Source organism: Pipistrellus hanaki (assembly GCF_964339955.1).
Source record: "Pipistrellus hanaki genome assembly, chromosome: 20".
NCBI lineage: Eukaryota > Metazoa > Chordata > Mammalia > Chiroptera > Vespertilionidae > Pipistrellus > Pipistrellus hanaki.
This window is the reverse complement of record NC_140522.1, coordinates 9,992,529-10,006,600: the sequence shown is the minus strand read 5'-3', so window position 1 is coordinate 10,006,600 and position 14,072 is coordinate 9,992,529. Positions and strand designations below refer to the sequence as shown.

General features: G+C 43.0%; 1 protein-coding gene and 1 long non-coding RNA gene across 2 annotated transcripts in view; one reads left to right on the top strand and one right to left on the bottom strand.

The window, feature by feature from the left end:
• The window catches only part of LOC311614275, a 198,951-nt gene that overhangs the window by 80,689 nt on the left and 104,190 nt on the right, over window positions 1-14,072 (top strand). The gene's annotated exons all lie outside the window — the stretch shown is intronic.
• SDCCAG8 (SHH signaling and ciliogenesis regulator SDCCAG8) overlaps window positions 1-14,072 on the bottom strand; it is a 191,577-nt gene that overhangs the window by 165,014 nt on the left and 12,491 nt on the right. The window contains exons 2-6 of the mRNA XM_084868881.1: window positions 13,835-13,987; window positions 12,825-12,910; window positions 11,471-11,584; window positions 6,952-7,077; window positions 756-893 (exon numbers count right to left, since the gene is read on the bottom strand). Of these exons, the coding sequence (XP_084725007.1) occupies window positions 756-893; window positions 6,952-7,077; window positions 11,471-11,584; window positions 12,825-12,910; window positions 13,835-13,987 (617 nt within the window). The remainder of the gene's footprint in view (window positions 1-755; window positions 894-6,951; window positions 7,078-11,470; window positions 11,585-12,824; window positions 12,911-13,834; window positions 13,988-14,072) is intronic.

Genomic DNA, 14,072 nt, shown 5'->3' with positions numbered 1-14,072 from the left:
TGCACGCTGAAAACTCTTGTTGACAATATAATGTGTTGGCATGAATATGAGCAACAGTATCACTCATATGCTGCTGGTAGAAGTCTAAACTGATAAAAGCCACCTTGAAAAAGTTTTCCCTAATCTCAATTTGAACGTATACACGCATACCCTAAGACCAACAGTTCCACTTAAAGGTGCATTCCCAACATAAATGTGTGCAATGCATACCACAGACATATACTCATAGCTGCAACGTTCATAGCAGTGATTTTCACAATAGCCCCAAACTGGGAACAATACAAAGATCCATCAACAGTTGAATGGATGAATTACTGTAGTGTACTCATACAATAGACCCCCTCCCCCTCAATGAAAATGAACAAACTTCCACACATTCAGCTTGCATGAACCTAACAAACATAATGCTGAATAAAATAAGCCTGACACACAAAAATATATATATACTGTTTGACCCCATTTACATAATGTTTTAAAAAAAGAGGCAAAAATCAACTGGAATGTTTAAGGATCATGCTTAGGCAATTTTCGTAAAAATCAAGACACTGATTAGCTTTCGGGGAGTGAGGGATGATGAAAAAGTTCTGAAAATAGTGTCCATGGTTGCACAACACTGAATGTACTTAATGCAAATGAGCTGTACAGTTAAAATGGTAAATTTTAAAGTATCAAAATGCTAGATTTTAGGGTCTATTTTCCAGAATAAAAGACTACAAAAAGTAGGTGCATAAACAGAAAAGCTCCCAATTACTCACCAGTTCTAGCTTCCATTTCTCAGCCTCATGAGCAGAGGAGGTCTTGGTCATGTCTGCATCGCCATGGGAAAATGATCTGACAGCTTCCTGAACTCCTGAATCCTCACCTCTTGTCATCCAAGAATTCTGCATGTTTCCCTAAAATAAAATGTGCCAATAATTGCAATCAACATTGCCCTTTGCATCAACACGCATGCTTTACCAATGAAATATTAGTTCTTTTTCTTATTTTATTTTTTTTTTTTTTGTTAATCCTCACCTGAGAATTTTTCCCCATTGATCTGTAGGGAGAGGGGGAAGAGAGAAGGAAAGACAGAGAGAAACATGGATGTGGGAAAAACACATCGATTGCTTGCCTCCTGCAGGAGCCCTGTCCAGGGCCCGGGGCCAGGGTGGAGCCTACAACCAAGGTACACGCCCTTGGCCAGAAGGGAACCCAGGACCCTTTCTTTGGTCTGCAGGCTGACGCTCTAGCCACTGAACCACACCAGCTAGGGCGGAATGCTGATTCTTATCTGTGATGAAAGAAGTTGAAGAGCAGATGCTTCTCCACTACAAATCAATAATCACGTTACGTCTTCAGGCTAGCAGGGTCATATTCCACAATAAGCTCCCCAAGGTCAAGTTCCTACAGGTACAGGCAGTAACGTACATGAGCAGCGAGGGGGGAGGAAGGGTGTCAGGGCAGTCAACGGATGGATTTACTCTTGAGACACAGCCCTCTTCACTTCGCCTTTCACTTTCCACATCACACAAAGGCATGACTAACAATAGTTGTTAGATCATATGGTGTTTACTATGTGCCTGACAATGTTTATGTGCTTCGCGTGTAGTAACTCATTTCATCATTACGACAATCCTACAAGTGTCATGATTATTTTCATTTTACAGGTGAGGAAACTGAGTCACGTAGAGTAACATTCTAAGACTTTCAGAGGCAGGAAGTAGCTAACATGTGGCATAGCCAGGATCCGAACCCTGGCCATCCGGCTCCAGAGTCCATGCCCTAAACCACTATGCTCTTCTGCCTTTTCAGAAAAAAAATACTTACCTTCGATAAGTAAGACAGAACTGACATGTAGCCTGCGTGTCTGGCATACAAAGGGGTAGTAGGGACCATGACAAACCCTGCAAATGAAGCAGCCACCACCAGTGCCAGTCAATTGATACCATGTGTGAATGCAAACTCATATTTAAAAAAAAAAAAAAAATCTTATAATTTAAAAAAAAAGCCAGCCCGGCCAGTATTGTTCCGTGGTTGAGCGTAGACCTATGAACCAAGAGGTCACAGTTCCATTCCCGGCCAGGGCACATGCCTGGGTTGTGGGCTCAATCTCCAGTGTGGGGTGTGCAGGAGGCAGCCAATCCATGATATTTTCTCTCATCATTGATATTTCTATCCCTCTCTCCCTTTCCCTTTTTCTCTGAAATCAATAAAAATGTATTTAAAAAAAATAAGTCAGGCTGAATCCGGTTTGGCTCAGTGTATAGAGCGTCGGCCTGTGGACTGAAGGGTCCCAGGTTCGATTCCGGTCAAGGGCATGTACCTTGGTTGTGGGCACATCCCCAGTGGGGGGTATGCAAGAGGCGGCTGATCGATGTTTCTCTCTCATCGATGTTTCTAGCTCTCTCTCTCTTTCTTCCTTCCTCTCTGTAAAAAATCAATAAAATATATTTTTTAAAAAAATAAGTCAGATACCTGGCTTTTCATTTGAAACATTGTTAAATATTGGCTCAACGTTAATCAAAGAAACAAAACAGGTGCACGCATGGCATCTCGTCTGTCTTCCACCTCCAGTCCCCGCTCGCAGTCAGTGACATCAGCGGCCCTCAGATCTGCGTGACTTAATGTGTGTTACAGCATAAACCCAACAAATGATAACGGGACTCCTGCCAGGGGCCAGGGAATACGGAGGACCCACACACAGAACCACGCTGCCGCGTCTGATCATGCTAGAATGCGGCCGAACGGCATTCCCGCAAAGTACAATAGAATTCTGAGATTCTCTTCCATGCTCTCCCGGAAGGGGAGATGACTGCACACATTTCCGTGTTATACCCACCCTGTCCACACACTGTGCTGAGAGCTCAGATGGCTCTGTTCGATATTGAAAAGCTGCTCCTACTTTCTGCAAACAGGTAGGACACGTCCAGGCCAGGCGGACAGATTTGGGGACATGTTTGAGCCCTAGCTTTGCTGCTTTCAAGCTTTGTGACATTAGACCGGTCACTTTGTGACTGAACCACTGTGTACCTTAGTTGACTCATCTGAAAATAGACATAATGACAGTGTCTGGGTGGCTAATGTCAAACCGAAATAATATCCTATATAATAAAGAACTAATATGCAAATGGTCGTCACACCCTCGCGCCCTCATGTCGGGGCCAGGGGACCTGAGGCCTGGTGGGGGATCTGAGGCTGCACCCCTGCCCTGGCACTGGGCCAAGGAACCTGAGGCTGCACTGGGGGGCTTAAGGCTGTGTCCCCTGCCCGGAGGGGCCAGCTGGGTCTGGGTCTTCTGTGACTTAGAGGCCCTTGCGGGTAGGCGGAGACTTGACTCTGGGTCCCGCAGTGCACCCAGACTCTGACAGGAGGGAGACTTTCATATGCATTTTATTAATTTTCTTTCATCTCTGATACTTCTATTATAGAGGAAGGGCAAATAGCAATATTAAATTATTTCCTCTAGTTAATTCCCTTTTAACGTGCACGAATTTCGTGCAGCGGGCCACTGGTAATGTAAATCAAGTGCTTGCTATAGTACTTGGGCCATCGGAACCATGCAGTCATCAATAAATATTAATTACTGCTACATAACCATTTAAATCATTCTTCGAAGGAAGGCCTTAAGAAGCACTGAAAATCTATATTCCAATCTACCACCAAGGGTTTTGGCAAAATCTACCATCTACATGGCAACAGACGCATTAAAAAGTTCAGAGGAAAAAAGGAAGCTCCTATCTTTTGATCTGTTTATATTTAAGATGCTCTAAAAAGCTTCCTTTATATTACAACATATTTTTCTTCTTTTAAATATATTTTTATTGTTTCAGAGAGAAAGGGAGAAGGAGAAAGAGATTGAAATAGCAATGATAAGAGAGAATTATTGCTCGGCTGCCTCCTGCATGCCCCCCACTGGGGATTGAGCCCGGAACCCAGACATGTGCCCTGACCAGGAAGCGAACCGTGATCTTCTGGTTCCTAGGTTGATGCTCAACTACTGAGCCGCCTTGGCTGGGTGACATACTTTGCTTAATTTTCAGCATGCATAAGGCTGCTGACATGCCTCAATTCACGTACACAAGTGAAAAGTGGGGGTGACAGTCCCGGGACAATGAGATGACACAGATGACTAACATTAAATAGATCTCCTGGCACATGTGCACTATGGCTGCAACATCTGCATTGCATGGTAGCTCACGGACTGTGCAGAACAACAAACTCTCTCCGGGCATTTGTTCTCTTGCTCACTGCGGCCAGAGTCCAGCAAGTCTCCTTGGCTCATACGGCCAAGCACGCGTGCTTCACCCTCGTTTCCTTCCCTTTCTGCGTTACTCACTTCTCTTGCCCTCTGATTCACTTGTCTGCCCAAGTTCCTTTCTCCCTTCACTTCCCCTTCTCCCTCTTCCTGGCCAAGTTCTAATTACTGAAAACCATGAATAACTGAGTCCCTGTTTGCCAAAAGTCTACACATTTGGGAGAAAAGCAAAAGAATATATAGATACCTGTTAACTATATATATATTTAAAAAAGCTACTTCTAAGTGCTTTTTTTGCATGGCTGTATATCTTCAAATTGATAGTAAAATAATAGGCAACTGTATGGCCAGTGTGGCTCAGTGGTTGAGCCCCAACCTGTGAACCTGGAGGTCAGGGTTTTGATTCCTGGTCAAAACCCTGGGTTGCAGGCTCGACACCCAGGGGGCATGCAGAAGGCAGCCGATCAATGATTTTCTCTCATCATTGATGTTTTTTATCTCTTTCTCCCTCTCCCTTCCTCTCTGAGATCAATAAAAATATATTTAAAAAAATAAAATAATCATCAACTGAGGTGAGGTGGAATTTTAACTACTAGTATTAACAGTACAATGATATAATTATTTAGAAAAAGACATACAATGGAGAGAAAATTGCTGATCATAAACTGGAATGCAATTGCATAAAAAATAACCCGAAATACTACTATCAGCTCACTTCATTATTCAAAGTCAACACAATCAGCTATTTCTAAATAGCAAATTCTAACACGCAGAAGTCAAGGATTACAAATGAAACCTCAGACCAGGGAAACAAATGATTAAAAAACAAAACACAAAAAACCAACACTTCACAAACAAGAACTAGAGTGCACCGAGGTAAAACACTAAGACATCTTTTTTCTTAACAGAATTCATTTACAAAGACGGTTATATCGAAACCTCCAGAAGCCCTCGCAAAGTGAAGCTGCCACGGGCAAGTGTCAAAACTTCCCCATGGAAAGCTGAATGTGTCTCAAAAAGCAGAACAAGCTCTGACTATTGGCACCCCGGAGAAGAATGGAAAACATGTTCAAGACACAAGTATCTGTGACAACTCATAAGGAGATACCAAGTTTAAACACTATTTAAATATCATCCCAGGAATGACAGAGACCATTCACTCCACTGTTGTTCAAAATGTGGCCCTCTGAAATTAGAACCACTTCGGCAAATTGTCAGAATTTCCTATTTTTTTAAAAAAAATATTTTATTGATTTTTTTTTTTTACAGAGAGGAAGGAGAGAGATAGAGAGAAACATCGATGAGAGAGAATCATCGATCAGCTGCCTCTTGCACACCCCCCCGCTGGGGATATGCGTGCAACCAAGGTACATTCCCCTGACCGGAATCGAATCTGGGACTTTTCAGTTTGCAGACCGATGCTCTATCCACTGACTGAGCTAAACCGGTTCTGGCTAGAATTTCCTATTTTTAACTCAAAGACACAACCTGTCAAAATTCCGTTAATTTTAACTCAGAGACTGTACCCAGACCGACCGAATCAGACTCTCAGAGTGTGGAGCGCAGGATCTACACCATCCAAAAGCAAGCAAAGTGATTTTTTTTTTCCACAGTAAAGACCAAGAACTGCTGATATACGTGATTCTCCTCAAATGGCCAATAAACAGAGGGCCCATGAGGTTAAAGTGATATTGGAAAGTCCTTTAAAATTACAGCGTGTGTAGCTCGGCCGGCATGGCTCAGTGGTTGAGTGTCAACCTATAAGTCAGGAGGTCAAGGTTCAATTCCCAGTCAGAGCACATGCCTGGGTTGCAGCCTCGACCCCCAGTGGGGATTGTGCAGGCCACAGCTAATCAGGGTATGATTCTCTCATTATTGATGTTTCTATCTCTCTCCCCATCTCCCTTTCTCTCTGAAATCAATATATATATATTTTAAATTACAGCATTTGCTAAGCCCCTAGTTTGCTGGAGACAAGGGCAAGATGACCAGTTTGATTCTTGGACCTTCAGGCCAGTTTTCTTTCTGCCTTACCGTGCTGCTAACTAGACTCCATGGGAATTCAGAGCTCAAGAAAAACTTAGAGCACTGGCTGGTTTGGCTCGGTGGATAGAGTGTCGGCCTGTGGACTGAAGGGTCCCAGGTTCAATTCCGGTCAAGAGCACATGCCCAGGTTGTGGGCTCAATCCCCAGTAGGGGGTGTGCAGGAGGCAGCCAATCAATGACTCTCTCTCATCGTTGATGTTTCTATCTCTCTCTCCCTCTCCCTTCCTCTCTGAAATCAATAAAAATATATTTTAAAAAGAAGAAAACCTTAGAGAAATATATCAGAGATCTAAGTGACAGTCCTGAACAGTTTCTGGACTTAACAGGGACCTTCCCCCATAACACACTTCCTGCTTTCAGCCCTGCTCTTTCCACACGGAAAAAAACATAAATGGAAAGTGCAGAGAGGAAACCGGAGTAGAGGGCAGGCATCACTGCGTCATTTCATTCGAGCCTTCATCCCACACCAGGGAGTGTTAATGTTTAAGGCCCCGAGCGAATATATGCAGAATCCTTTTGCCAAATTTCAAAGAGAAAACTGGAGGAGCTCAGAAGGCCGGGGAGGAGATAGGAGAGAACTTAAAATACAATGGTGGTTAATACTTTAAACAATAAAAAAATATATTAAAAAATTAAAAAAAAATACAATGGTGGTTTTTAAAAATGCTCACAGAAGCATCCAGAAGAGTCTGCTCCCTCATCGCTTCCTCTTGTCTTCGAGCTTTCAACTGCTGTTGGAGCTGCTCATTTTCCAGCACAACCACCTGCACCCTATTTTTCATTCCAGAAAGTTCCTCCTGCAAAAAAGCAGAAACCGACATGAAATACATGAAGCGTTTTTATTTGTTGACTACTAGCCAATCCAACGTGACGTAAAGCATGGAAGACTTATGTTCTCTGTCCATTTTCTGAAGTACTGTCATTATATTCAGACAAACAAATGTTAGTTAGCAAACAAAGAGAAGGCTGGAGGTGAGTGGTAGAGAGCCTGCTCATGGCCTTTTCAGAGAAGTGTGTGGTCTCTGACAATTTTTTTCTCCAAGGGATTAAGGCTTAGAGAAAGGCTTTAATTAAAGGGGTTATCTAAAAGACTTTTAAGAATGAGGTAGACTGCTGAAAACTAAGGTAAGATATATTATTACTCACTAGAGGCTGGGTGCACAAATTCGTGCACCAGTGGGGCTCCTTGACCTGGCTGGCAATTGGGGCTGATCAGGGCCAGCCGGGGGGAGGGACTGAGGGAAGTTGGCCAGCCACAGGAGGTTGGCTGTGGGAGGTTGGCTATGGGAGGCTGTCTGTGGGAGCATAGGGGTGCAGTTCCTGTGTTGAACGTCTGCCCCTTGGTGGTCAGTGAACGTCATAGCGACCAGTCAATCGGTCATCCAGTGGACCGGTCATAAAGGTTGCATAGGCGTTTATCTATACTAATAAAAGGGTGATATGCTAATTAGACTGGGTGGACGGGACATCTTCTGGATGGCTGACTTCCTTCCGGACAGAGCCCGATGAGTGGACGGCCAGTTCCTGCTGAAAGTATGTCTCCACCTTGGATGGACCGTGTTTTCCTTGATGCTGACAATCAGCAGCCTTCACTGGTGGGGAAGGGACTGTATATCTACACTCCTGTTGTGATAAAGCCGCCCCGTGTCCAAGCAGCACATTAAAAGCCACCAACCAAACAGCTTTATTTAAAAATATTGGCATAGCTCCAAACAACGGGGGGCGGGCAGTGAAGAGACAAAGAGCTCCCAGCATTTATAAACCCGGAGACAAAGAGACTCAGAGAAACTGAACTAGATTTTTTTTTTTTGAGAGATAGAGGTTTTTCCCATGTAGGGCCCCCTCCAAGGGGATCCCCCTTTAAGGACCCCTCCCTTGGGGAGAGTTTGTATATGCTTCCAATCATCTTCCACATCTTTATTTAAAACCTTTTAGTCCACCAATTTTTTTTAAACTATATTTTTTTTATTTTATTGATTTTTTTTTTTTTTTTTTTTTTTTTTTTTTTTTTTTTTTTTTTACAGAGAGGAAGAGAGAGGGATAGAGAGTTAGAAACATCAATGAGAGAAAATCATTGATCAGCTGCCTCTTGCACACCCCCTACTGGGGAATGTGCCCACAACCAAGGTACATGCCCTTGACCAGAATCGAACCTGGGACCCTTCAGTCCGCAGGCCAATGCTCTATCCACTGAGCCAAACCGGTTTCGGCCCAGTCCACCAATTTTATTCTTCAAACTTCGTAGGACAAGACCCCACAGAAGAGACTGCTCACCCCGAACCCCACGTCACACTGGGGTAGGGAAAGGTAATGTGTGGTTGACGAAGTGCTCATTGCAGACAAGGCTGCGAGTTAAAACTCTAGAGGGACCCGGTGTGGGGGGGAATCCTACACTTCTGTGAATTTTATCTCTAGGTCACCAGGTTCTTCCAGCAAAGACTAGAGAAAGATCCCCTCCTGGAGAAGAGGAGTCGCAGCCATTTTGAAATATGTCCAGAGCATCTGTCCTTCCTAACCGCCTGCCTGAGGAGGAGCTATTTTATCAGAGTCTAACGAACTGGTTTTGTCAGGTCCTAACTGGCCTGGGGAAGGGAGATACCCATCTCCGACTGCCCCCAGCCTTCTCACTACAGGGTGGGGGAGACTGAGGAACAGTTGTGAAAGTCATGGCCAGGGGCAAGGCTGACCAAAAACCTGAGCCCTAATCACAGGACCTAGGCTGCTTCCCAGACTCCCAGTCCACCACCACATCAAAGAGGCCCCTATGTAATGGCAGGGGAATGTACTGAAATAACTGTGCATCTTACGCCATATTCTAGAAGAATCCCCAAGGGAGGCCCTAAGACACCAAGGAGACAAAAAGCAAGAGACTGGAGGCCATGTTGGCCTCTGCCACCTACAGCAACAGCCAAAACTGTCCACACAGCCTAACTCCCAGCCAACTAAACATAAAAGCTCACACTAAAAGTCCACTTCCCCTGTTCCTTTTGTGGAAGAAAAGGGCCATATGCTAACCCAACTAGTTCAGGGAAGGCCTGCATGGCGGTTGTACAAACTCAAAGCCCTAACATAACCACAAAGTACGGTTAAATATTACACTACAAACAGGTTATGGTGGGCAGTCATGTCCTCGGCCAGTATTTTCCTAAGATCAACTTAGATCTTTACTGAGGCCATTTGTCATTTTGCCACTAAGATAACATATCAGTGAAATGTCTGGGTAACTTGTAACTTCCCTTTTTCTTTTTTCCAGACCCCTCTGGACACAACAAATAGCACCACGACATTTCCTCAATGTTATTGTTATCAAGTTAATTGTCAACTGTTGACTATGTTAACTATCCTGTATCCATCTGTGTAAAAGAAGCACATGTCCATCATTTCACTTTTTATCTGATCCCAGAGGTTTCCCCGCTTTGCTTTATCCCACCTCCTTCATCATCTATCACCAGTGGATTGAATGTAATCCACTTTTCTAAATTTTATAAATTTAAAATTTTCCTTTTAAATTTATAAAAATCAAGGTATGAACTCCTCATTCTCCAGAGCATTTTCTTAATTCCTTGAGGATCTGCTTCCCAGCATATGTCGACAGTTTGGCTCAAATAAACTCACAAAATTCTTTACAGGTCTGAATGCTTTTTATGTTAACACTTTGACCCAGTACATCATGTGTAACATTCAATGAAAAGTTACAAGGTGCAGTAAAAGACTTAAAACTCAGTTTAAAGAGACTAAGCCAGCCCAGAACCAAATTTGGATATGGCAGAGGTGGTGGAATGATCAGATTAGGAGCTCCAAATAATTAGCATTAACATGCTAAAGAGTCTAGTGGGAAAAGTGGACTACATATAAGAATGTAAGGGTAGCCGAAACCGGTTTGGCTCAATGGATAGAGCATCAGCTTGGGGACTGATGGGTCCCATGTTCGATTCCGGTCAAGGGCATGTACCTTGGTTGCGGGCACATCCCCGGTAGGGGGTATGTAACAGGCAGCTGACCGATGACTGTCTCTCTTCGATGTTTCTAACTCTCTATCTCTCTCCCTTCCTCTATGTACAAAATCAATAAAATATATATATTTTTAAAATAAAATATATATTAAAAAAAAGAATGTAAGGGTAATGTAAGTAGAGAAATTAAATATCTAAAACAGAATCAAAAGGAAATGCTAGAAATAGAGTGCCCTTGGTGGGCTCATTAATAGACAGGACACATCCAAGGAAAGAATTACTAATGAGCTTGAAGAATTGTCAATAGAAACTTCTCAAAATTAAATGCAAAGAGAAACAAAGAATGAAAAACAAAACAAAACAACAACAACAAAAACAGATTATTCAGGAACTGTGGGACAATTACAAAAGGTATAACATACATGTAATGGGAATTGCAGAAAGAGAAGAGACATAGTTTGGGAAGTCAGAAATGCTCCAATGCATTAATGGCATTACTAAATTCCATATAGTCAAGCAATAGGTAACTGTCTATTATTTCAAGCCATAGTGACACATTTGGTTTCTAGATCATTGTTACTAGCATCCCCATGAGCCATTCCCATCATTCAAAGTCAAGGTCAGAACCTTCATACTGACAATGGAGCAGGTTTGGTCTAGTAACTTAAGTCCCTGCCCGCTGCACCCCAGCTTCAATAGGTTGACAAATGTGGGGGAATGACTGGGATTACTATTTCAAAGCCTCTTCAATCAGCTGGGCTAAAGTAATGGGAGTGGACAGAAAACTTCTGAAACACCAGATCATATTATCAAAATGTTAGACACAGTTGGGTTATGAACTACTGGAAAATTGAGCAATCAGAAATGGCCTGGTCGCCTTGGTCAGTGTGGCTCAGTTGGTTGCTGGATTGATTCACAATCAGGGCAAGATCCAGAGTTGAGGGTGTGTGGGAAGCATCCAATTATGTTTTTCTCTTCACATCAATGTTTCTCTCTCTCTCTCCTTATCCCTTCCTCTCTCTCTAAAAATCAATAAAAATATTTTTTTAAAAAGAAATGGCATGGTCAAGGGTATCATTCCCAAGTTTCATACACATTAGTCTTTCCAATCATATAAGCATGGCGATTGTCAATATAATTGCTATAAACTTGAAGACTAATAATAGCAAATTTTCATGTAAGGCATTATTAATAAACTTAAATTTAGGTAGATTTATGTTTTTAATGAGAAAATTACCTTGCAGAACTTGACTTCTGCCTCCAAATGATGAATGTATTGGGACTGATCATTGATGATAGGGACAAGATTATGAACAGTAGGCATATTGGTTTCCTCACATTCTGATGACCTCTAAAGAAAAAACACACAAATTAAGCATGTTTGGTTTTATCAAAGAATCAATAAATACCATCTCCATACTCAATTTAGCACTGACGTCATATAAACACAGATTGAATCACATGCAGCTACTAGGTATTTATTTCTCCATCCTAAAAATTCCACAAATAGATTCAGGGATATGAACATTTTTTTAAAGATGGAAAAGTGATGGTGGTTATAAAAAGCACCTGGCAAATGGAAAAATGCCAGGCAGTATAGTTAGCGTAGGATGGACTGTCTGTTTGAGCCATCTATATATGAAAAAAGCCTAATATGCAAATTGTCCCTTGGGAGTTCGACCAGGAGTTTGATCACTCGCTATGATATGCACTGACCACCAGGGGGCGGTGAGGAATGAAGGAAGGCCCTGATCAGTCCTGATCGCCAACCAGGCTTAGGGACCCTACCCATGCATGAATTTCATGCACCAGGCCTCTAGTTTTGAAAGAAAAGGACAACTCCCTTTACCAAACCTCCATGGCAGAGGAGTGACAGCTAAGCCTTCAGTAGCTCCCTGAAGGAGGGACTCTTTAGAAGGGTGTTCGATGCCAAGTGTGTGTCATGAGTTAAAATCTGTTGTTACTAATATTTCAGCCATTTAAACCTGGCAAATCCTCCCCTCACACCTAACTTAGCCTGTAGCCTATCACCCTGCTTCAATCAGGAGTAATATACTCTGTCAAAGCAATGGCAGTAAAATCCAACTTCAGAAGATACAGGGCCTAACTTCTAGTATCACACAATTTTATAACCATGTGTTTTTAAATGTAGAATAAGATTACACACTTTGGCTTTGACGTTCACAATAAAAGCATATCACAAAGGACAGCTGCGATTATAATTACGTACGTAAATTCTAAGAAATGATCAAATACAGATATAACCCTCTAAAAAAGAAGTGGCTAATCTTTTCCACATACTGTTCCTTTTTTATATTTGCTAATAGTTGCAAAGTGAATTCTCTAAACTATTTCCTCACTCACATTTCTCAAGTGAAGAATAAATTAAAAATACCAGGATTCCCTCTGCATATTCATCTCTCTTCTGCCGTTAAAATCATCAAAGGGGAAATAATTACTTCTTATAGTTTATTTACTCAGAACACCCTGCTCAGGATTGCTCTACCACATTTGCCACTAAAATGACACTGACAGGAAAAACATAGTTAGAAAAATAATGTCTTCGTTGCGTTGCAAATGTTGATACTTACCAAAGGTGTCGTGTTTCGTCTTCTTGATGGAGATACCTCACTTTCCTCAGCTGCTGGTTGGTGCAACAAGGCTATGAGTTGATTAACTACAGGGCAGAAGCAATGAATGTGTTTAGTAACCTGATGGGAGATCCATGGTTTATCATCACCCAACCATTCTCCCATCCAATATTGTTTAACACACATTAAGCATCAAGAACAGGGGATGTAAAGAAAAGGTGAGAAATTCTTAGGAGCTAAGAATCCACTGGGCAAGAGTGAGACACTAATAGATACAAAACAACTAGAAGCCCGATGCATGAGATTCGTGCCAAAATGGGCCTTCCTTTCCCTGGCTGCCAGCACCACCTTTGTTCTGGCAGGGGCCGTCTTTCCACCTTCCTATGCTGCTCAGAGGCCAGGAGCATCCACATATAGAAATTAATCCACCATATTTGTTGGGTTAATTTGAATGCCCACTCCTGATTGGCTGGTGGGCGTCGCGGAGGTACGGTCAATTAGCATGTTAATCTTTTATTAGGTTTGTATGTAGACCCAGAACCATAGACAGTGCTACAAAAAGAGGAAGCACCTAACTGTGCCTGTTTTCACAGAGGAGTTAGCTCTGTAAAGGAGGAACGGGAGATGGCTCAGCAGAAAAGGGTGAGACAAATTCCAGCAGAAGGCATTCACTGCAAAAGCACAGGAGCCTGGCCAGGAGCTTGGTCTGACTAGAGCATGCCTTGCAAGATGGCTGGCTGGAAGGAGGCTAGAAAAACGAGGCTGGGAAGGTCGCTTGGAGCCATCTACAGAAACGTTGTTATGATATACTAAGAGTTCTGGACTCTGGCCTATAGAGGCATTGGGAAGTCAAAGGAAAAAAAAAGTAAGTGAGGAATTGTATTAGATGATTTGTGGTCCAGGCATAAAATCCCAGCAGTAGAGGGGAGAGGGGTTGGAGTAGTTACTGTACGGAGCTCAAAGAATTCACTGTGTGTGGGTCACCCGGGTTAGGGCTGCGTTCGAATCACCGGCATGGCTGTGCTGTAGCTGGTGCCAAGCAGTCCCAGCGTCCTCGTTTCCTCCTCCGGCGCTAAAAGAAGGTTCTAGTTCATCGTCTCCACCAGCGGCATTGTCTTCTCCCAAGATGCAACTCAGCTGGTGAAGGCTTCTGTTCGCGCGTTCTGCAACAACACGGCTAGAGTGAGGCTGGAGGAGTCTGGGCGGGCGGACACAGGCACCCACGCTCCACAGGGCCGTTTCTAAGGG